At 40.8% G+C, this 23,915-nt stretch overlaps 1 protein-coding gene across 1 annotated transcript in view; it reads left to right on the forward strand.

Moving 5' to 3' along the window:
• The window catches only part of LOC127445306 (VPS10 domain-containing receptor SorCS3-like), a 424,873-nt gene that overhangs the window by 247,443 nt on the left and 153,515 nt on the right, over positions 1–23,915 (forward strand). The window contains exons 3-4 of the mRNA XM_051705291.1: positions 7,577–7,676; positions 22,181–22,339. Coding sequence (XP_051561251.1) covers positions 7,577–7,676; positions 22,181–22,339 — 259 coding nt within the window. The remainder of the gene's footprint in view (positions 1–7,576; positions 7,677–22,180; positions 22,340–23,915) is intronic.

A 23,915-nucleotide genomic window follows, 5' to 3' on the forward strand; every position in this document is an offset into this window, starting at 1 on the left:
AGCCAGGTAAATGCTTCGATGTCCCTAGACTCAGCATGGCCACAACGTGCTGTGGAACCTCATGCTCCTCCCCGCCGCGAGGCCCCACCTGCCGGTACGTCCGACGACGTTGTCCCCTTTGTCCCCCTTGCGTGGCACTTGGACGCGTGTCTCACGCTTTCCAATCGCGATGGCTGATCCAGACCGTCCGACTCAGCTACGCGATTCAGTTCACCAGGCGCCCACCCAGGTTCAGCGATATTCACTTCACCTTGGTCAAGGGCGAAAACGCTGCCACCCTGCGCACGGAGATCGCTACCCTCCTACGGAAGGACACGATAGAACCTGTCCCTCCAGCCAAGATGAAGAAATGGTTTTACAGCACCTACTTCATCATACCGAAAAAAGGCGGTAGGTTGCGGCCAATCTTGGACCTGCGAGTACTGAACCGGGCTTTACACAGACTCCTGTTCAAGATGCTGATGCAAAAACACATACTGGCGAGCGTCCGGCATCAAGATTGGTTCACGGCGGTAGACCCGAAGGATGCGTACTTCCACGTCTCGACCCTTCCTCGACACAGACCGTTCCTGCGGTTCGCGTTCGAGGGTCAGGCGTATCAGTACAAAGTCCTCTCTTTCGGCCTGTCCCTATCTCTTCGCATCTTTACGAAGATCGCAGAGGCTGCCCTTGCCCCATTAAGGGAGGTGGGCATTCGCATTCTCAACTATCTTGACGACTGGCTAATCCTAGCTCACTCTCAAGGCATGTTGTGCGCACAAAGGAACCTGGTGCTCTCACACCTCAGCCGACTAGGGCTTCGGGTCAACTGGGAAAAGAGCAAGCTCCTCCCAGTTCAGAGCATCTCTTTTCTCAGATTGGAGTTGGACTCAGTCTCCTTGACGGCGTGCCTTACGAACGAGCGCGCCCAGTCGGTGCAGGCCTGTTTGAAGGTGTTCAAACAGGGAACAACGGTTCCACTGAAATTTTTTCAGAGGCTCCTGGGGCATATGGCATCCTCGGCGGTGGCCACCCCGCTCGGGTTGATGCATATGAGGCCGCTTCAGCACTGGCTCCAGACTCGAGTCCCAAGATGGGCATGGCGCCACGGGACACATCGCGTGGCCATCACGTCGGTCTGTCACCGTCTTTTCAGCCCTTGGACCAACCTCTCGTTTCTACAAGCAGGTGTTCCTCTAGAACTTGTCTACAGGCGCGTTGTGGTCATGACAGATGCCTCCAAAATGGGCTGGGGCGCTGTTTGCAATGGGCACGCAGCCGCCGGCCTCTGGATGGGCCCGCAACTGCATTGGCACTTCAACTGCCTCGAGTTGTTGACAATTCTGCTCACCCTGCGGAGGTTCCGGCTGTTGATCCAGGGCAAGCACGTGTTAGTTCGGACAGACAGCACGGCAACGGTAGCATATGTCAACCGCCAAGACGGTCTGCACTCTCTTTGTATGTCACAACTTGCCTGCCATCTCCTCCTCTGGAGTCAGCAGCACTTCAAGTAGCTGCGAGTCATTCACATCCCGGGCAACCTCAACACTACAGCAGATGTGCTGTCACAGCAGGTTAACCTCAGGGGAGAGTGGAGACTCCACCCTCAGGTGGTCCAGCTGATTTGGAGTCGATTCGGACGGGCACAGGTAGACCTGTTCAGCTCCCAAGAATCCTCCCACTGCCCGCTCTGGTACGCCCTCACCGAGGCTTCCCTCAGCATAGACGCGCTGACACACAGCTGGCCCCCTTGCCTACGCAAATATGTGTTTCCCCCAGTGAGGCTGCTTGCACAGACCCTGTGCAAGGTCAGGGAGGATGAGGAGCAGGTCATCCACCTGTGGTGGTAGACACAATCACTCAGGCTAGGGCCCCCTCTACGAGGCACCTGTATGCCTTTAAGTGGCGTCTGTTCACTAAGTGGTGTTCTTCCCGACGCGAAGACCCCCAGAGCACGACCTGATCATCAGGTTCCTAAGAGGTGCCAAGAGGCTGAATCCCTCCAGACCACACCTCGTTCCCTCATGGGACCTCTCCGTAGTTCTTCAGGGTCTACAGAGAGCCCCCTTTGAGCCTTTGCAGTCAGCTGAGCTTAAGGCACTCTCCTTGAAGACTACCCTCCTGACTGCGCTCACTTCCATCAAGAGGGTAGGTGACCTGCAAGCGTTCTCTGTCAGTGAAACGTGCCTGGATTTTGGTCCGGGTTACTCTCACGTGATCCTGAGACCCCGACCGGGCTATGTGCCCAAGGTTCCCACCACCTCTCTTAGGGACCAGGTGGTGAACCTGCAAGCGCTGCCCCAGGAGGAGGCAGACCCAGCCCTGTCGTTGCTGCGTCCGATGCACGCTTTACGCATCTATTTGGATCGCACGCAGAGCTTTAGAATCTCTGAGCAGCTCTTTGTCTGCTTTGGTGCACAGCAGAAAGGAAGCGCTGTCTCCAAGCAGAGGATCGCCCACTGGCTCATTGACTCCATAACTATGGCATATCTCGCCCAGAACATGCTGCCTCCGGTAGGGCTACGAGCCCATTCTACCAGAGGTGTAGCGGCTTCCTGGGTCCTGGCCAGAGGTGCCTCTCTAACAGACATTTGCAGAGCAGCGGGCTGGGCAACACCCAACACCTTTGCAAGGTTCTACAACCTCCGGGTGGAACCGGTTTCGTCCCAGGTAGTGGCACGCAACACAAGCAGATAAGCCCAGGATAGCTGGCTGGGTGTATCACTTGCACATAGCGCCTTCCACCTCCCTTGGAGCTGAAGACATGCGCCATTAATTCCCAGTAGTGTTCACAAACTTTGTTCACTGGGTGACTTCCTCCGAGCCCTGTGGCAGTTGAGTTTTCAGAGTGACTCGCTGCCGGCCCAGTACACATGCTAAGTAAGAGTCCTGTTCTGGGGTAGGTGCTCCGCATGTGGTGGTTCCCTGTAAGGCTAACCCCATGCGATATATATCTTCCGCTAGTTCGTTTCCCTGTTGGCAAACTGCGTCTTCCTTGGGCAGAGCCCCCCTGTCCCAGTCTCCATGTTTGTAGTAACTCCTCCCCCATTGGGCAGGATCTACCTTGAAGACTCTCCACATGGTTGGAAAGACCATGTGACGTATTCTTCCACTTAAACATCCCCCCCTCTCTTTGGGCGAGGTGTGGTCTCCGCGGTGTCTTCCCCTTAGGAGGGACACCCCCCGACTAGACCTGACGGCCCAGTTGGATAATCCCCCTTCTTTTTTAGGGAGTGGAAAAAAAGAAGGGGAAAAGAGGCCACGACTGGGTTAAGCCTGTCTCTATCTTTTGGGTAGTCGACTTGTCCCCAAAAAGGGCCGTTCGACACTCATAACTATGTTGGGGGAGGTTACGTGTCGACCTGGTGTGCTTGCTATGAGGCACACAGTAGTCTGCCCACCACACACCGCCAGTTCACGTAACACAGTTCAGCCAGTTGTGGCGTTTCGTATAGTGATCCCTAGTGTCACTACATCGACACAACGTCGAGTGAGTGACAGATAGGGAACATCATGGTTACTTGTGTAACCTCCTTTCCCTCATGGAGGGAACGAGATGTTGTGTTCCTCCTGCCACAATGCTGAACTACCCGCTGAAATGGCCGGACCTTATATCGGCTCTTCAGCATAAAACCTGAATGAGTGGTTGCAAACCAGCTCCTTTTATACCCGTATGTCCGGGGGAGTGGCAATTTTCATTGGCTTTTTATCAAAGACCAGAGATGTCTCAGGCTCCCAAGAGTGGCCCCTAGTGTCACTACATCGACACTACGTCTCGTTCCCTCCATCAGGGAACGGAGGATACACAAGTAACCATGACGATTTGTAGGGTCGACAGAAGAACTATGGGTCTTTTGCAACACACAAAATTTGTCTGAAAAGTGTAAATCTAGTAATGTGCATCTGTATTCAACGGTGTTTTTGGTAGGAACATAATAAAACTGTCATGACTGTGATCCAAAAATGAAAATAAATAAATAAATAATAATAATAATAATAATAATAATAATAATAATAATAATAATATAAATAAAAAATAGAAATATAAATAAGTTGGAATGCTTATAACTCCAGAAGTATTAAAGATCTCAATGACCTTTTAGGCTCTGAACAAACTGTCTTCTTGTATCTTAATTTCTAATGCCCTCTTTGATCAATCCCATGGGGCACTCGATGTGGCTGCATCCAAAAAGTGTTACATTTAAAAAAATATCTTCAGTTGAAAACCAAATGTGGGTCATATGGTATGATTTTCTTGTCAAACAAAATAAAGTACAAATGATGTTAAAACAAGAAATTTACCTTTATTTATTCACATAAAATCAAATAATTTATTTGTTTTATTTTTTTATTTTTTATTTTTTTTACAAACAAACTAGTATTTATATGACACATAAACGTCTTGGTTACTGGTGTAACCTCTGTTCTCTGATGGAGGGAACGAGACGTTGTGTCAATGTAGTGACACTAGGGGTTAGATCTTGAGAGCCCCAATCACCTTTGCTTAAAATAGAAAAGGCCAATGAGAATTGGCGAGTGGAATTTGCATGCCACTCTCTGTCCCCAGACATATGGGTATAAAAGGAGATGGCATGCACCACTCATTCAGATTTATGCTGAGGAGCCGATAGAGAGTCCTGGCCACGTCAGCAGCCAGTTCAGCGCTGCAGCAGGAGGGACACAACATCTCGTTCCCTCCATCAGGGAACAGAGGTTACACCAGAAAACAAGACGTTCCCTGTCTGTCACTCACTCACTCAAAGTTGTGTCGATGTAGTGATACTAGGGGTTCCTATAGGAAATGCTGCAGGCGCTGAACCATGTCACGAGGTACGGAAGAGTGGACACGGGCAAGCTGCTGCATGCCTCGCAGCAAGCGCTCAACCACGTCGTGACCTTCCAGCGAGTTAGGTAAGGCATCTTTCTAGAATAGCGCTGGGAAATGCTCTTCCCTCTCCAGGAAGGAGAGCACTACAGAGACCACATCTTACCGGAGGGAGGTTAACATGTTGAGAATACCTCACATGGACTAACCAATGCGGAAGTTCACATATGGAATGATAACATCGGAGGACCCTATCTACAGAGAGGGTACGCAGCCACAGTTGCCAAGGCAGAGAAAGCTCTGGCGAGGGGAAACACAGAGTTCACCTAAGGGGAAACCGAACTGTGGAAATTCATCATATGGGATTACCAAGGGGGAATCACCATGCATGGAGCACTGAGCCTGAGCACACAGGCTCACCTGAAAAGGGGTATACCACGAGTACTGGGCCTGGTGCCATTACTCCTCTGCCGAGTTCGTCACCGAACAGTGCTTAAGAATTAAAGAGGTGTCGGGGTTCACCAGATATGGGGAAATGATGTGGACAAAAAGGCACACATTATCACCTTTGAAAAAGGGGAAAGGCACAATGCAAGTGGTACACCCAACTGGCCGCCCGGTCGGGTCGAATCTAGGTCTATGCGTAGGTTATAAAACCTTGCAAAGGTGTTGGATGTAGCCCAACCCGCAGCTCTGCATATGTCTGCTAGAGAGGTCCCCCTTGCCAGTGCCCAGGAGGATGCAACACCTCTAGTGGAGTGCGCCCCGGCTCCCAAGGGGCATGGCAAGTCCTGAGATTGGTATGCAAGAGAAATGGCATCCACAATCCAATGGGCTAGCCTCTGCTTGGAGACAGCTTTCCCCTTCTGCTGTCCTCCAAAACAGACAAAGAGCTGCTCCGAGTGTCTAAAACTCTGCGTGCGGTCCAGATAGATTTGCAGGGCGTGAACTGGATACAGCAACTACAAGGCCAGGTCTTCCTCCTCTGAAGGGAGCACTTGCAGGTTCACCACCTGGTCCCAAAAAGGAATGGTGGGAACTTTGGGCATGTAACCGGGCCGGGGTCTCAAGATCACATGAGAGTGTGCCAGTCCGAACTCCAGGCATTCGCTGGTAACAGAGAGTGCCTGCAGGTCCCCACCCTCTGGATGGAAGTGAGCGCCACCAGGAGGGCCGTCTTCAGAGACAAATTACTGAGCTCAGCCTGCTCCAGGGGATCAAAGGGGTTCTCTGTAGGGCAGGTAGGACCACAGATCGCCCGCGGTGCTTGCCGACCCAGCCGGCTGAGCATCAGCCCAGGCCAGAGCGGGTTGGGGAGCAGCCGCGGTGGCTCCTTGCTTTCAAGAAGGAAGTGAGCCGCGACCGCAACGTTCTGATGGGCATGTTCTCGCAATGAGAACATAACCGCTCCACGAAAGCTGCCTTGGCATGCTGGCACCCCAAGCACTCGAGATAGATTTCATGGCTGTCCGGAGGGGAAAGATAACAGCCACATCCAGTAGCGCAAACGCAGAAGGACATCTTTAAAAAGACGCTAAGCATTTGAGCGAGCTCTTTTAGAAGGAAATATACTCTTTTGAATATACTCTTTTAGGAGGACTCAGCCGCCGAAGCACCCAGGGGAAGCACAACACTTGACCGTGCGAGGGTGACCACTGACATGCACCATAAAATCCAGCAGTGTAAGCGAAAGGTGAGAGGACGAACACAAGCATGCATTCGGCTCTGAAGAAGAAATCTGAATGAGTGGTGCACGCCATCTCCTTTTATTCCCGTATGTCCGGGGGTGGAGTGTTGGCATTCAAATTCCACTCGCCAATTCTCACTGGCCTTTTCTATTTTAAGCAAAGGGGATTGGGGCTCTCAAGATCGAACCCCTAGTGTCACTACATCGACACAATGTCGAGTGAGTGACAGGCAGGTGAACAGTAAATAACCCAATAGGTTGACAGTATCAAAATTAATACGTTTTAAATATGAGCTTAAATGCAATTTGCTTTTATTTTATTTTTATTTTTATTTTTTTTTATGAAAAGTCAACATCTAATGCAAACTGTAAAAATGCAGTTTGTAATCAGAGACACCTAACCCTCCTAGATACTGCTGAAAACTTTCTTGTGCATGCAAGACAGTATAATTAGAAACTGTTAATTCAATATATATAAAGGAAATAAAATACTTTTATTCTATGAATGAAAACGTGACACAGCATACTTATAATACATTCAATAGACCTTCGTATAATACATTAAGTCACAAATGCGATTGCTAGGGATTATTCTGTATTCTAATGGTATCTTTGGTAGGGACATGTTCCCTACCATCCACAACCAAATCTAAGCTAATTTCTCTATTGCACGAAGTATAAATATCATTAGGCACTTTAAACAAATCAATGTATGCTTTGGATCAGTTGTCACTGTTATGCCCAGGGGTTGCACGATGACAGTTTTGCTAACTGTTAAACAAGGCAGAATTGCTCAGCATATGCTCAGCAGATTGTGTTTGTCTAAGTGAAATTTCCATTCATCACAGAGGATCAGGGAAATATAAATAGCCAAGGAACGGAACAAAAAAACGTGAAACACTCTCATGAATATAATTTGCAGAAATCTGTTCAGTTCAGCTGAGTTGCGCAATTCCAATCTCGATTCATTTTGGAAGGGGATGTTTTCATTTCGCTCGGGTCATGAATGGAGCATGGATATCTATACTTGCATGGGCATGCATCCTCAGTATTTTATTAAGGATTTTTCTATTTTCTATTTGCAGATCAACAGATTATGGAAGCACATATGAGAGACTGAATGATAAAGTGGGAGTCAAGATCGTTCTGAGTTACCTCTATGTCTGCCCCACCAACAAGAGAAAGGTACAATTTCCAAAAATCACATTCTATAGCTGGAACTCTAGAAGGCTTTTCACACTGTGCTGAACCAAGGGTTAATGTATTTTTAAACAATGGGTAAAAGCCACTTTTAACTCTGGTAAAAAGTGTTGTAATTTATATATATATATATATATATATATATATATATATATATATATATATATATATATATATATTAGTTGCATATTTTTAATAACATGAATATTCTGACCTGGTCTCATAGATACACTTTATTATACCTACATCTTTGCAAATTTATTTTTACGTGGCTTATTTCACAGTGAAATAAACACTTGAGGTGCTTTTTAGGGCCCTATGAAATCCTTTTTTCATCCAAATTCCTTTTTTTTTTCTCCCAAATTCAGTGTTTCCATTTTATTTAATTATTATTATTTTGTTTTTCTTTCTTCGATTTTTAGTTTAATTACATTATATCATAAAAGCATCTCGTTTACGTATGCAACCTTGGTTCCCTGAGGGGAACGAGATGCCAAGTCTGATCGCTATGTGACACCGTCCTAGTGTCACGTGGTCTGAAGCACTTATACAACCACGCCAATTTATTGCTGATGGCGCTTAAGCGACACCCCCTAGGGAGCTACATCACAGGCTCCATAAAGACACTCGCTTTAGCGCCTTCGCAGCTGCTAGGGAGTATGGCCAGCTATGCAGCATCTCATTCCCGCGTGTAAACTCCATGGGAAAATGTCGAGCCGAATCCAGGGAGAATGACAGAAAGAACCAAAGGTTGGCCTGATTCTCAGCTCCCATCTCCTCAGCGTCCGTGTCATCTGACTTCCCTGGCAGACACGTGGCCAGAACGAGCATGCGGCTTGACTGAATCCCTTCCAAAGGAGGTAAGCCTTTCACGGAGCGTCCTGATGTTCATCAAGTCACACTGTTGGCAATCTGAACCCTCCAAAGCGGCCTCCGCATGGCAAAATTCTAGACAGGAAACACACATGTCATGGGAATCCTCACCGACAATGAACCGTTTACATGGAGGTAAGCACTTTTAGTAAGTACTAAAATCCATCCTGTGATGCCCCTCAAAAGGGAGAAGTAATAATCTTCACTTCGATGTGAGTTGCTAGTACAACCTGGGCCAGACAAATTGTGCACTGAAGAACAGAAAATCTGAATCGATAGCGCGAAAGCGAGCACCTTTATGGAACCCATGACATAGCTTCCTAGAGGGTGTAGCTTAAACGCCATCAGCCAATAAACTGCCGTGATTGTATAAGGGCTTCAGACCACATGACACTCAAACGGTGTCCCATAGCGATTATACGCTGCTCCAGTTCAATGAAAGGTAACTGTCTTATCAAATAAATTCATAGAACTTAAATTAAATGAAAATAAAACAATTACTTTCCAACATACCATTGCATTATTTGTACTAAATTAAGTGCTTGCAGATCCTCACAACACATTCAAAAATGCAACATTGTTGTCTTTTTTTTTTTTTTTTTTTTTTTTGTCAAATGCTGTGCTGCACAATTAAATCACAGTATTAAAGGGATAGTTCACCCCAAAATGAAAATTCTGTCATTAGTTACTCATCCTCATGATATCCCAGGTGTATATGACTTATTTTCTTCACCAGAACACATTTGAAGAAAAACTGAAAAAATATGTCAAAAAGGTCCTTAAAATAAAAGTGAATGGAGCTCTTTTGAAGCTCCAAAAATCACAGACAGTCAGCATAAACATCATCAATATGACTCCAGCGGTTACATGAATGTGTTCTAAAGCGATACAGTCACTTTTGGTGTGAAAAAAAGATCAATATTAAGTACTTTTTAACAATAAACCATCGCTTCCGTTAGGCTTCACAAGAGGGTGGAGTCCAAGCAGTTCAAGCAGCAAATGCAATTATATCACACGCGCATACCGCTGCAGAATGGAAGCATGATTTAGAGTTAAAAAAAGGTACTTAAATATTTATCTTTATTGCACCAAAGGTGATTGTGTCACTTTAGAAGACATTCATTTAACAGCTGCTGTTGTATGAATGACGTTTATGCTGACTGTCTGTGATTTTTGGAGCTTCAAAAGAGAAATATCCATTCACTTGCATTTTAAGGACCTACTGAGCTAAAATATTTCTGGTGAAGAAAGAATGCCATACACACCTGGGATATCACAAGGGTGAGTAAATAATGAGAGAATTTACATTTTTGGGTGAACTATATGAAATCATTGATGAACATGTTTAGTGAGTACAACAGTACTCTCGCTTGTGGGATACTGATTATATATAAATACTATTGCTATTATTATTATTGATATTATTATTATTATTATTATTATTATTATTATTATTATTATTATTAACACTATATTGTATATTTCAATTTACTATACAGTAGTCATATATGTCTTTGACATTTACTTTCACACTTCTAATTAAACTGAGCTTTTATTTTGGCAGCAAGCCAAATGAAGGACTTTTAGTGTGTATATTTTGTTGTATGACAACAGCTTCACACTTCTGACTAAGCAGTTTGCTATATGCCTTAACGTGCTTATCAAACTGCTAAAGGCTGTGATTTAATTATATACAGTAAATACATATAGTCTGCATGTGCTGCACGCTTTACAGTAAATGAATGCTCTGCTATTTGTTTTATATTGCACAAACAGAGCGGGCGTGTTGATTATGAGAGATACAGTATTAGTGAATGAACCGCATGAAGACTGCATATTATTTATTTACATCTCAGCCTTTTGTGGTTTAATCATAATAATTGGGCATATCACAATTTCACTTTGATTAATTATCAAACACATCTTGTTTGTACTATTACTATTTAATGTAACTAGATGGGCACAGGCCCCAAATATTACAATACAGTATTAATTCATCCATACTTACCCTTCAGGTTATGTGGTTCCTGATGAATTGTCAAATGTTTTGCTTGTGGTTTGAAAATAAATAAATACAGTAAATTAAAACCAAACAGCTTGTCAATACACAGCTGGTGGTGGTAAGAAATGCTCTATGGTTAGTATTTATTTAAACTTGTGTATGACCTGTAAAGAGCCTAAAGGTTTATCAGCTTCTCTGCCAAACTCAGTTAAATGATACTCTCTGAACTGTCTGAACAATGTGTGTTTGCCAATAGAAATTACACGTTCAAAGAGGTTCTATAGTATATTTTCCTTACAAATCTTTAAAACAATAATGATAGCTTTTGGTCTCCCCATGTCACAAAGGCATCATGAGACTTCATGGGCTACAGTGAGCACAGTTGGAAGCCTACATCATATCAGTCCTTCAACCAGCTCTTACACTTTTGACCCCATTTGCCCTCAGACATTCTCATAAGTCCCATGAGTCCAATTTCTCTGCAGAATAGGTCTCCTTTGTAAAGGGCAAGCTATTTGTTTACTTCTGTTTTTGTTGTGCGGAAATGTATTTGTAACTGTTGAATGGAAACACACAACATTAATGAGTCATGATAACACCTTTTTGGCTTTAAATCCACAAACTTTTCAAGCTGATTGCATTGTTTAGATGCGTAAAATACCAAGTCATGTCAGTTTTTGTGGTGTTAGAACTGAAAAAGTGTTAACTAGGCCTGTGTGAATGCAAATGGGTTAAATAGTACCCACAAAGTGATTTATCATGCCTGTGCAAATAAGTATAACTTAGAGGCAGGTATTAATCCAATTCATGTTGTGCACCATGGCTGCTGTCATTGTGGCAAAACAGAGAAATTGAGAAGGGGTAATAAGTTACATATACATACCTGAACTTTCTGTTGTATCCAAACCTTAAATATATCCCATATTATAACTCTGACTATTTGCTTTTTAATAAATTTGAAAATGTGAACATTTATTACATTTCAAAGTTGATTTTTAACTGGTGGCTCTCTTTAGTTTATGCTATTAAATTCAAATTTCTTTTTTGGTATGAATTCATAGTGTATTGACTTAAGCAAATAAATAATACCACATTTTATTCTTTGTGATTTATGAATTTCTAATATATATATATATATATATATATATATATATATATATATATATATATATATATATATATATACAGGTGCATCTCAATAAATTAGAATGTCGTGGAAAAGTTCATTTATTTCAGTAATTCAACTCAAATTGTGAAACTCGTGTATTAAATAAATTCAGTGCACACAGACTGAAATAATTTAAGTCTTTGGTTCTTTTAATTGTGATGATTTTGGCTCACATTTAACAAAAACCCACCAATTCACTATCTCAAAAAATTAGAATATGTTGACATGCCCATCAGTTAATCAACTCAAAACACCTGCAAAGGTTTCCTGAGCCTTCAAAATGGTCTCTCAGTTTGGTTCACTAGGCTACACAATCATGGGGAAGACTGCTGATCTGACAGCTGTCCAGAAGACAATCGTTGACACCCTTCACAAGGAGGGTAAGCCACAAACATTCATTGCCAAAGAAGCTGGCTGTTCACAGAGTGCTGTATCCAAGCATGTTAACAGAAAGTTGAGTGGAAGGAAAAAGTGTTGAAGAAAAAGACGCACAACCAACCAAGAGAACCACAGCTTTATGAGGATTGTCAAGCAAAATTGATTCAAGAATTTGGGTGAACTTCACAAGGAATGGACTGAGGCTGGGGTCAAGGCATCAAGAGCCACCACACACAGACGTGTCAAGGAATTTGGCTACAGTTGTCGTATTCCTCTTGTTAAGCCACTCCTGAACCACAGACAACGTCAGAGGCGTCTTACCTGGGCTAAGGAGAAGAAGAACTGGACTGTTGCCCAGTGGTCCAAAGTCCTCTTTTCAGATGAGAGCAAGTTTTGTATTTCATTTGGAAACCAAGGTCCTAGAGTCTGGAGGAAGGGTGGAGAAGCTCATAGCCCAAGTTGCTTGAAGTCCAGTGTTAAGTTTCCACAGTCTGTGATGATTTGGGGTGCAATGTCATTTGCTGGTGTTGGTCCATTGTGTTTTTTGAAAACCAAAGTCACTGCACCCGTTTACCAAGAAATTTTGGAGCACTTCATGCTTCCTTCTGCTGACCAGCTTTTTAAAGATGCTGATTTCATTTTCCAGCAGGATTTGGCACATGCCCACTCTGCCAAAAGCACCAAAAGTTGGTTAAATGACCATGGTGTTGGTGTGCTTGACTGGCCAGCAAACTCACCAGACCTGAACCCCATAGAGAATCTATGGGGTATTGTCAAGAGGAAAATGAGAAACAAGAGACCAAAAAATGCAGATGAGCTGAAGGCCACCGTCAAAGAAACCTGGGCTTCCATACCACCTCAGCAGTGCCACAAACTGATCACCTCCATGCCACGCCAAATTGAGGCAGTAATTAAAGCAAAAGGAGCCCCTACCAAGTATTGAGTACATATACAGTAAATGAACATACTTTCCAGAAGCCCAACAATTCACTAAAAATGTTTTTTTTTATTGGCCTTATGATGTATTCTAATTTGTTGAGATAGTGAATTGGTGGGTTTTTGTAAAATGTGAGCCAAAATCATCACAATTAAAAGAACCAAAGACTTAAACTACTTCAGTCTGTGTGCATTGAATTTATTTAATACACGAGTTTCACAATTTGAGTTGAATTACTGAAATAAATGAACTTTTCCACGACATTCTAATTTATTGAGATGCACCTGTATATATATATATATATATATATATATATATATATATATATATATATATATATATATATCAGTATAACAACCTCATCGGTTCTATCATAGGAGAGAGTGTAATGGTCAACTAGCATTACAACAGTAAATCACTGTTTGCGGAAACCATATAAATGAATAGGGAGAGCCGTAAACTGACCTACTTGTCGCAAAATTTTATGTGTCTTCTCCAATAAAACAGCAATTTTATCATAGTAAACTCCACACATAGTTCATGTAGGCTCCACTTAGAAGGGCTTTGGTTTTAGACAAAAGACCATTTTTATGTGTTATGAGCCAGTTAAGTTTGACGTGCATTGAGTCAGAGCACGTCAGTCAGCGAGCGGTTTCTTTGAAGTCATCGGCACTGTCTCTCACTCCATGATTGATCAGACTACTACTATACTACTATAGCTGGGAAATACAGTTGAATTAACAGCTTAAAATGGCATATCAGAGCAGAGAGACACAACTGTGTAATTGTGTGTGTGTGTGTGTGTGTGTGTGTGTGTGTGTGTGTGTGCGATTACCTTCGTTTGTCTCGACTACCAAGCAGTGATGAACATTCAAGCTATAGCTGTTTAACTTTATTTACTGTCATGCATCAGGGCTGCATTTCCCGATAACGATCAATCTTTGCTCTTAAGAGTTTTCTTCAAGTGCAAAGTTACGAACATTCTTTCCTTTTTCACGTGCGTTTCCCAAAAATGCACTTTGCAGCAATGCACTTTAAGTGCTTCTTAAGAGTTGCTGTCCCTGTGTGAGTGCTGAAATGTGACCATATATTGACGATTGTCATTGTAATTTTATTATAGCTTAGCGCATAACTTTATAAATACATAATTTGGATGCAAACATCCAGTGAGCAGCAGTTCTGTGGACGGAAACGCCTTGTTGATGAGAGAGGTCAACAGAGAATGGCCAGACTGCTTCGAAATGACAAAGTCTACAGTAACTCAGATAACCACTCTCTACAATTGTGCTGAGAAGAATAGCATCTCAGAATGCTATTCTGAGATGCGGGTTGGTGCTGTTTTGGCGCCACGAGGAGGACCTACACAATATTAGGCAGGTGGTTTTAATGTTGTGGCTGACCGGTGTATACACACACACACACACACACACACACACACACACACACACACTATATATATATATATATATATATATATATATATATATATATATATATATATACACACTACTGGTCAAAAGTTTTGGAACATTTACTCATTCTATATTATAATATTTTTTTTATTTTTATTTTTATTTTATTTTTTTCACATTTTAGAATAATAGTAGTTATCAAAACTATGGAATAACATAAATGGAACTATGGGAATTATGTTGTGACTAAACAAAATCCAAAAATAAATCAAAACTGGGTTATAATTTATCATCTTCAAAGTAGTCACCCTTTGCCTAGAATTTGCAGACATGTGGTGTTGACATTTTCTCAACCAAGACGTTTTATTATTATTATCTATATATTTTCCAGTTGCTGAAATGAGAATATCATAATGACCATCTTTTTTTCTTTTGCTTTGTGGTAATGAGAACTGGAGGGTAAAATGTGCGTAACTTTCAAGGAAAATAATATCACAATTTAAAAAAACCTTAATGACCCTAAAATAGGCTTCATTTTGTTTATGAAAAATATAAGGACCAGGACATTTTTTTTGTTTTTTTTTGTTTTTTGGCAGGTTTCATGAGAATCACCCACCTGCAATATGCCCACAAAGCCTTCTCACAATTTGTAAGATTACCCAACCAAATTAGCACCCTCAATTTGGGATCTTAGTAAATCAGCGCATTTGTGGTCAAACACATACTTCCTCTGTCCAGAAAAAAGGATTGGCTCTGGCAGATGCCCTAGCTATTTTCAAATAGGGCTAAGTTTAGGCCTAACCTTTAGCGCAACACTTTTCCATTTGAGAGATGGGCATGACATTTCTGCCGCTCTGCCTGAGCTCTTAAATGGGGACTTGTCAAGAATCCCAAGTGCTTTGTGTAAATTCAGAGGCTCTTTTAGTGATCACGATGGAGCCGAGATTACATGCTGATGCAAAGATTGCCAAAACAATTTGCCTGTTTAAATTCCTGCCACTCTGTTTCTTATAAAATGCAGTTGATCAGACATGACATGACTAATTTCAGACCATGTGTCCTTTTCCTGCTGTTTACCTTGCTCAGCCAGCGCTAGCACCAATCACTTTAAACAGTCAGAATGTACGTGTGGGCCATTAACTGTGCGCTGCATGTAGATGAGTTTGTGGGTTGCTGGCAGTCTGGGTGTCAACAGATAACAGAGATCCCTTAACCCTTTTATTGATTATACTTTGCAGCTCTTCTCACTCCTTTGTGCAGCAGAGAAACATTTGTTCACAGTTGTCATGTGCTTGTGGCTTGACAACTTAATTATGCATTAATGCTCCCTCAGTATCTGCCTGACCTTAAATTTGTGTTTTCCGGCTGTACAGCTCAGACATGACCCGCAAGACCTGTTTACACCTGGTATTAACACCTGACTTTTTTTGCAGAACACAAATGAAGGATTTTAGAAGAATCCAGCTTTGTAGGTCCATGCAATGCAAGTGAATGATAACCAGAAGTCAGAAGGTCCAAATATCACATAAAAGCAGCATAAAATTAATCCATACAACTCCAGTGGTTTAATCAATATCTTCTGAAGTGATCCAGTCAGTTTTGGGTGAGAACAGACCAAAATGTAATTCCTTTTTCACTTTCAATCTTGACAGCAGTCTCCTTGGCAATCTTGATTTCAAGATGCGTAAGACACTTTTGGAGTATCTCAATTTGGTTGTGTCGTGTCTTTGATTTTCAGTGTCTCTTGCCATAAATGCCACATTTTTAGGATGTAGTGTCTATTCCCGATGATTCAATTTTATCTTTTTTTTAAAACACATTCTTTTTTACATAATTAAGCACACTAAATTAATGCATTAAACTGCCAGCCCTAACTAAAACAGTCAAATTCATTTTATTAAACAGGACGTTCCACTTTCAGAAAGTGAGACTAACTGAGACGTAAGAAGTGCAAGATGAGAAGTAATTTCCCTTTCATAACAAATGCTGTTACAGAATACAACATTATGGAAAATGATTAGACCTTAAAGTCTATGAATTGCTTCTGACAAGCCCAAAGACACCAGCAGACACAGGGGGGCTCTTTCCATCTTCTTGTAATGATAATGAACAGTAAAAATTGGATGCCCAGGCCAACAAAATCCTGGCTGTGATTCGGCTGGCTGTTTATTGGCGCTTAATGAAAAACAATTTATCTAAATGACTGCCCTGGAGGATTCGTACTTAAAGCTCGTGGAGAGAGGGGTGGGATTTTTGTCAGTGAAAAATGCATCACGGTTTTTCCAATTCAAATCCAGTTGAGGGAAGAAAACAGCCATTTACACTGAGGCTGTATGGAGGCGATGAAGAGAACGAGAATAAAGTGGGGGGTCTCGTCCTTTGTTTCAGAGCCTAGATGTCAGCTTTAGCCCACTTATATTAGTCTATCGAGTGAAGCCTCTTTCTCACTTATTCAGTGAAATGCTGTGGGGCCTATTACTGTAGCTACCACTTAAAGAAAAAGACATCAAAGACACATAACTCACATATTTGCAAGCAGTAACGGTCCATAAATGAAAATGTCTGCAACTGTTTTTAGCTTCGATAAGCACTGAAGCAATAAAACTATATACAATTATGAATGACTATGTCACGCAATGAACCAGGAGAGCACAAGGCTTGGGGAGGAGAAAAAAAAACAAAAAAAAACAAAAAAACAAAGGGGCAAGTTAGCTTCACTGCTACTATGGACTAGACAAGGAACAATTAAACATGAAAGTATAAATAGGGGCACAAATGAAGGCAAATACAAAACAGCTGAACACAATGATGAATAAAGAGTCTAGAAGACAGGGGAAAACACAGAACAGTTTGTGACAGACTATTGATGTGAAATGTAAAAACTCTATTAAATAACAGAACAAAACATTTTAGGAAAATGCACAAAGGATGCCAGTTCACTTTTTATTTTATTTTGGCTTTTAGTCCATGTATGTTAGCTTTGAGGTCATCTATATGCTAGTGTACTCCTAAAAGTTGACCACATTTACTTTTAGCAGACATATGGAATTGAAATGTACAGTATTCATTTTCTGGGAAAGTAGACCAAAATAATAATGACTCATCTTGGACTTGAGGGCATATACATATTTTTGTCCAATCAAATATTTTCTAGAATAAGAATGTCTCCCCCACTAATACCACGTGCATCTGACTAGCAAGTAGTAAGCCATGGTTCACAACTGGGGCATAAACGAAAGACTATGGGCTAATTGAAACAAAAAGGGATGAGCCCTTGATATGTCCTGCCCCAACTTTCTGTTTCAAATAGGAAATAGGCCTAAAGTCACACTCACGGTAAAGTGCTTCTTTGTTCGTCGCTCAGAGCCAACAAAAAGTTCAAAACAGCTAAGCAACGACAAACAGTTAGCGAACTTTCAGACACCGGCAATGCTGCTGGGGGAGGCATTTACAGGAGCATTTAAATATGAGGATGCTCAAGACCACAAAACATCAACTAATATGACATTAAAATGTGTTATCAATCATTATGATCATTCTATGAGCAGAATCCACATGAGATCAGTAAAAGAATATATGTAAAATAAAATATGTAAAATAATATATGTAATAATAATATATATATATATATATATATATATATATATATATATATATATATATATATATATATATACAGTGCATCCGGAAAGTATTCACAGCGCTTCACTTTTTCCACATTTTGTTATGTTACAGCCTTATTCCAAAATGGATTAAATTCATTATTTTCCTCAAAATTCTACAAACAATACCTCATAATGACAACGTGAAAGAAGTTTGTTTGAAATCTTTGCAAAATTATTAAAAATAAAAAACGAAAAAAAAAAAAAAGAAAAAAAAAATCACATGTACATTCACAGCCTTTGCTCAATACTTTGTTGAAGCACCTTTGGCACCAATTACAGCCTCAAGTCTTTTTGAATATGATGCTACGAGCTTGGCACACCTATTTTTGGGCAGTTTCTCCCATTCTTCTTTGCAGGACCTCTCAAGCTCCATCAGGTTGGATGGGGAGCGTCAGTGCACAGCCATTTTCAGATCTCTCCAGAGATGTTCAATCGGGTTAAAGTCTGGGCTCTGGCTGGGCCACTCAAGGACATTCACAGAGTTGTCCCGTAGCCACTCCTTTGTTATCTTGGCTGTGTGCTTAGGGTCGTTGTCCTGTTGGAAGATGAACCTTCGCCCCAGTCTGAGGTCCAGAGTGCTCTGGAGCAGGTTTTCATCAAGGATGTCTCTGTACATTGCTGCATTCATCTTTCCCTCGAACCTGACTAGTTTCCTAGTTCCTGCCACTGAAAAACATCCCCACAGCAAGATGCTGCCACCACCATGCTTCCCTGTAGGGATGGTATTGGCCAGGTGATGAGCGGTGCCTGGTTTCCTCCAGACTTGACGCTTGCCATTCAGGCCAAAGAGTTCAATCTTTGTTTCTCATGGTCTGGGAGTCCTTCAGGTGCCTCTTGGAAAACTCCAGGTGGGCTGTCATGTGCCTTTTACTGAGGAGTGGCTTCCGTCTGGCCACTCTACCATACAGGCCTGATTGGTGGAGTGCTGCAGAGATGGTTGTTCTTCTGGAAGGTTCTCTCTCCACAGAGAAATGCTGGAGCTCTGTCAGAGTGACCATTGGGTTCTTGGTCACCTCCCTGACTAAGGCCCTTCTCCCCCGATTGCTCAGTTTGGCCAGGCAGCCAGCTCTAGGAAGAGTCCTGGTGGTTCCATACTTCTTCCATTTACGGATGATGGAGGCCACTGTGCTCATTGGGACCTTCAATGCTGCAGAAATTTTTCTGTACCCTTCCCCAGATCTGTGCCTCGATACAGTCCTGTCTCTGAGGTCTACAGACAATTCCTTGGCCTTCATGGCTTGGTTTGTTCTCTGACATGCACTGTTAACTGTTTGACCTTATATAGACAGGTGTGTGGCTTTCCAAATCATGTCCAATCCACTGAATTTACCACAGGTGGACTCCAATCAAGTTGTAGAATCATCTCAAGGATGATCAGTGGAAACAGGATGCACCTGAGCTCAATTCTGAGTGTCATGGCAAAGGCTGTGAATACTTATGTACATTTTTTTCGTTTTTTATTTTTAATAAATTTGCAAAGATTTCAAACAAACTTCTTTCATGTTGTCATTATGGAGTATTGTTTGTAGAATTTTGAGGAAAATAATGAATTTAATCCATTTTGGAATAAGGCTGTAACATAACAAAATGTGGAAAAAGTGAAGCGCTGTGAATACTTTCCGGATGCACTGTATATATATTGCTATGTTATATATATACACTGCTATGTTGCTCAGAACTGCACCCAAGACTTTCACCCACTGTTGCACTTGTGTATATGGTTGAGTGACAATTGAAGTTCAAAACTTTTGACCGGTAGTGTATATATATATAAGAGTGTTAATGGGCAGAATACAGACAAAACAATGGTGATAGGTATATTTAACTTTGGGTGTGTGTGAATGGCTTTCGGCTGCCAATAGCAATGTGAATGTGAATGTGAATGGGCACTTAAGAGTATTTGAGTAGATTTGATTCCTTTTTTAGACTAATAAAAATAAAAAATAAAAAAAATAAAAATGCATGACATGTTCTTGGTAAATGTCTCTAGGTAAACAATTATAAAGATGTATTTAATGTACATGTATTTGTGCCAGCTCGCTAATAATTCTGCATGGCGGTGTGTTCATGTTCACTGATCTTGACTGACTGGATGGGAATTAGTTGTCTGCCACAGAGTAGGTGGTGCTCCAGATCACACCTACCAATAGCTTGGTCCAATGGCAGTAAGAAGGTGTTTACCAGCCGTTACACATTTTTCCTAAAAGTTCGCATTGGCGAGCTGTGACAAACCTCTGAAACAAACTCAAAAACACTTTTATTTTGGCCAGATTTTGTTCTAATGGCACATCTGTTAATTCTTATGAAGTGTGCCGGGGCCTTAAGTTAACACAGGAAAGAAAACTGCGCTTATGATGACATTTCATGGGTTCTTTAATTGCTTGTAAGGAAAATATAAAATACAGCACAAATACTAAGTGATTTGCAATATGCTCACAATTTAAGTTAAACTGCCTGCATATCTTCACCAATAATATGTAGGATTTTATATGTAAATAATTAGTTTAAGAATCTTGGCTGCATTCGACTACCAAAATAATTGAGGGAAATACTGTAAATGCAGGATAAATGACAAATGAGCAGATTGGAAATCTGATTAAAATTCTCCACCATTAAATATGTAATTTAGCTCAATAATGGACTTATACTTAATTCATGGAATATTGAAAGAATTAATGTTTACGTTTGAGCAACCTGCAGCCAGCGCTGAGTTGTGATGTATCGGTTAACTCTTTAAAGTAATATAATTCTCATGGCCAAATAATATCACAAATATGTTGAAATATTGCTTGAGCAGGTAGCTTGATCTTAAAATTTAAGTTCAAAACATACAACATCAGACAAACATGTTAATGAATTAGTTTTGACAGAGCATGAATGGAAATAAACTGTAACAGGATAATGAACGTTATGGAGTCTACAGACCTTGCCTTAAAACCACCAATACTTCATTTAGTACACCGTGATTTGAGATCAGGTTACTCAAATTCTATATTAAAGAGACACCAGCAACTTTAGCGGAAGTCTGGAGTTGTGTATTGTGTTGCATTGCTTGGCGTGTGGAATTCTTTGAAGTCCTTTGGCTTGGTTCAGTTCAAGGAAGACTTTGTTGGGCTCAATGGTCTGGAAGTTCCAATACAACTCTGAGCTCCGAAGAGAGAGAGGTTATATTTTGGAGAAGAGCAGGTGAGCACTGAAGAGCGTGGAAGAGAGGACGGAAGGAAGAATGGAAGAGAGAGTGAGAGGCATGGCCTTTTAACCCTCTCTGTTCAGTCCAACCCTGAAAAGGCTCTAAACCAATCAGAAGTGGCATGTGGTCCATTCTCTCCACCTTCATAAAAGGTGATTTATGAGATCTTTATGTGTGTGAAGATTCTCTTTTGTGCTCGAAAAAGGCAATGTTTTAGTCATTAACTTTATTTCTTAAATACAACAGATTATAACGATAAAATTAATTCACCCATTGTTTTCCTCATGGAAAGACAACATGTTTCATATCAAACATGATCAATCTGCTTTGAATAATATTTGACAAACTATTTCAACATGGATAATACAAGATTAAAAATCAGAATCATCAGTTATAGAAGCGATTACAAGTCATCACACATACAGTATGTTAAAGGTTACATCAGGCTATAATAATTTGTGTAAGATTAATTTGTCCATTTTTAGTATCAGAAATAGACTGCTTTGTGAAGTGCAAAATGATGATACAATTGAGTCTTTTGATAGTGTTAAAGTTCAAAATATATGTATATGCATTATAAAACTGTAAAATTGACTTTTGAAGAGATAAGAAAAACATATTAGTTTGTGTCCAACTAAAAAGAGAATACAAAGGGATCATTCCAGAGAAAGTTTCCAAGTCTCGTGCTCCCTTATTAGTCTAATTTTTAAGTGTAGCAAATTGGTTATATCGAAGGACAAAGACTGGTTTAGTTCTGGAATTCTGTGGTTTTCAAGGCCACGTTCCATTAACTGAGAGGGTTAAAATCATCCTTTTGTTCTGTAAGACAGTTCTATAAGACATCTTTTTTTCTATCTTTGTTAGATAATGGTGCTGACTGACCCAGAGTTTGAAAGCAGTGTTCTCATCAGTTCAGATGAAGGTGCCAGTTACCAGAAATACCGCTTGAGTTTCTACGTCTTAAGTCTTCTCTTCCATCACACACAAGAGGATTGGGCATTGGCCTACAGCCACGACCAGAAGGTAAGCTTTGCTGAGCTTAGGCTTAAACCAAAATTCAAAAACTGAAGCCATCACTGGTCTGTACAGATGTGCATGAGTTTAACTTCAAGGGTATCTTGAGTAAACAAGATATAGTAGGCTTAGAATTTGTTTGCTGATTTGGATTTGTGATGTGAAGTGCTCAGTTTTTTAAGCAATATAAACTTTGATTGGTATTTGGTGCTTAACTAGGCTCTGCCTAGACAAGTCTACTTTATAGCAGACTATGAATATTGTCTGGTATGGTATTTAAATGGCAAGAATAGTGACTAAGTAATATCATTATCTTTTTTGCATTGGTACAGTTTTACTTTTCTTCTCAGATAACATGAACAAATTGTGTGGAACTCTGTAGTGAAGCTTGCAATAACAGGATCGGTTATAGACAAAAACTTCTGATATGAGATGTAGAAGCATTGACTGAGGTGATAGAAAGAGTGAGTGTGGGAAAGATAGATGGAGATAGCAGAAAAGGAGAGAGATCTTTGACTTTTAAAAGTCTCACTTTATTTACCAGTGATTAAAATTCATAGTTGGCCCATTAAGGCAACCCAGTGATGGAAAGAATTGACCCAGTCTCTACAACTTCTTTTGAAAGATGGGTGTTAATCTGTCCTGCACTGTAAAATAGGATGAAAAATGTAAATGTAACCCTGAACAGAATGTGCATACTTTACTGCGGCAAAGTGAAATAAGGCGAAAGCATGTAGATTCTCAATCGTAAATTCTCTGTAAAAATACAGGGACAATATAACACGAGGAATGTCATGACACGAGAAAAATAATTTAAACATAATTTAAATAAAATATAATCAAATGTGATGTTGCATAGTTTTTTCGTCGTTGTTTTTTAAAGGTGTTTTTCACCGTAAATTACAAGTCGATTCATACATTTAACTCACAAAGAAACATAATTTTAACAATATTTTATTGTAAAAGGACATGAATTGTCTTGTTAAACATAATCAGCCTGGATAGACACTAAAAGTGCAATATGGACATTTTAAAAGCATCTAAAATGTATTTTGTATGTATTTACAGCTTTAGAAATGGAAATATTTACAAATCCATTAAAATATATATCGAATACACAAATCCATTAAAATTGTATTTGGGTAAATTATCTATTATGTATTTATACTAAATAAATATATTTGTGCATTTTTACTGTTTCATAGATATTTTAGATCTGTACCCAACCCCTAAACATAACCACGTTTCAACAGTATAAAAAGACGTAACAGTAAGATTCATGTTGTCTTACAGTAGATTAATTTATATAGATTTTTCAGCCACCCTAATTTAATCCCACTCTACCCCTAAACCTAACCATAAACATTTATTATTCATATAAAAAACTTCATAGGCAGATACATTAAATCACTATAATTTATTCTGAAAACAATGGCAAAATTCAGTAAAAAGTAGTCCAAAGGATGATGCACTGCATCCGATGTGCTTCCTGATGGCATATAATAGCTTAGTGTGAGGTAGAGAGCGGAATTAAAATTATTAGTTTCTGGAAATCTTCTCCTGATGCACTCTGTAAAGGCACTGT

This window comes from Myxocyprinus asiaticus, chromosome 8 (assembly GCF_019703515.2).
Source record: "Myxocyprinus asiaticus isolate MX2 ecotype Aquarium Trade chromosome 8, UBuf_Myxa_2, whole genome shotgun sequence".
Classification (NCBI taxonomy): Eukaryota; Metazoa; Chordata; class Actinopteri; order Cypriniformes; family Catostomidae; genus Myxocyprinus; species Myxocyprinus asiaticus.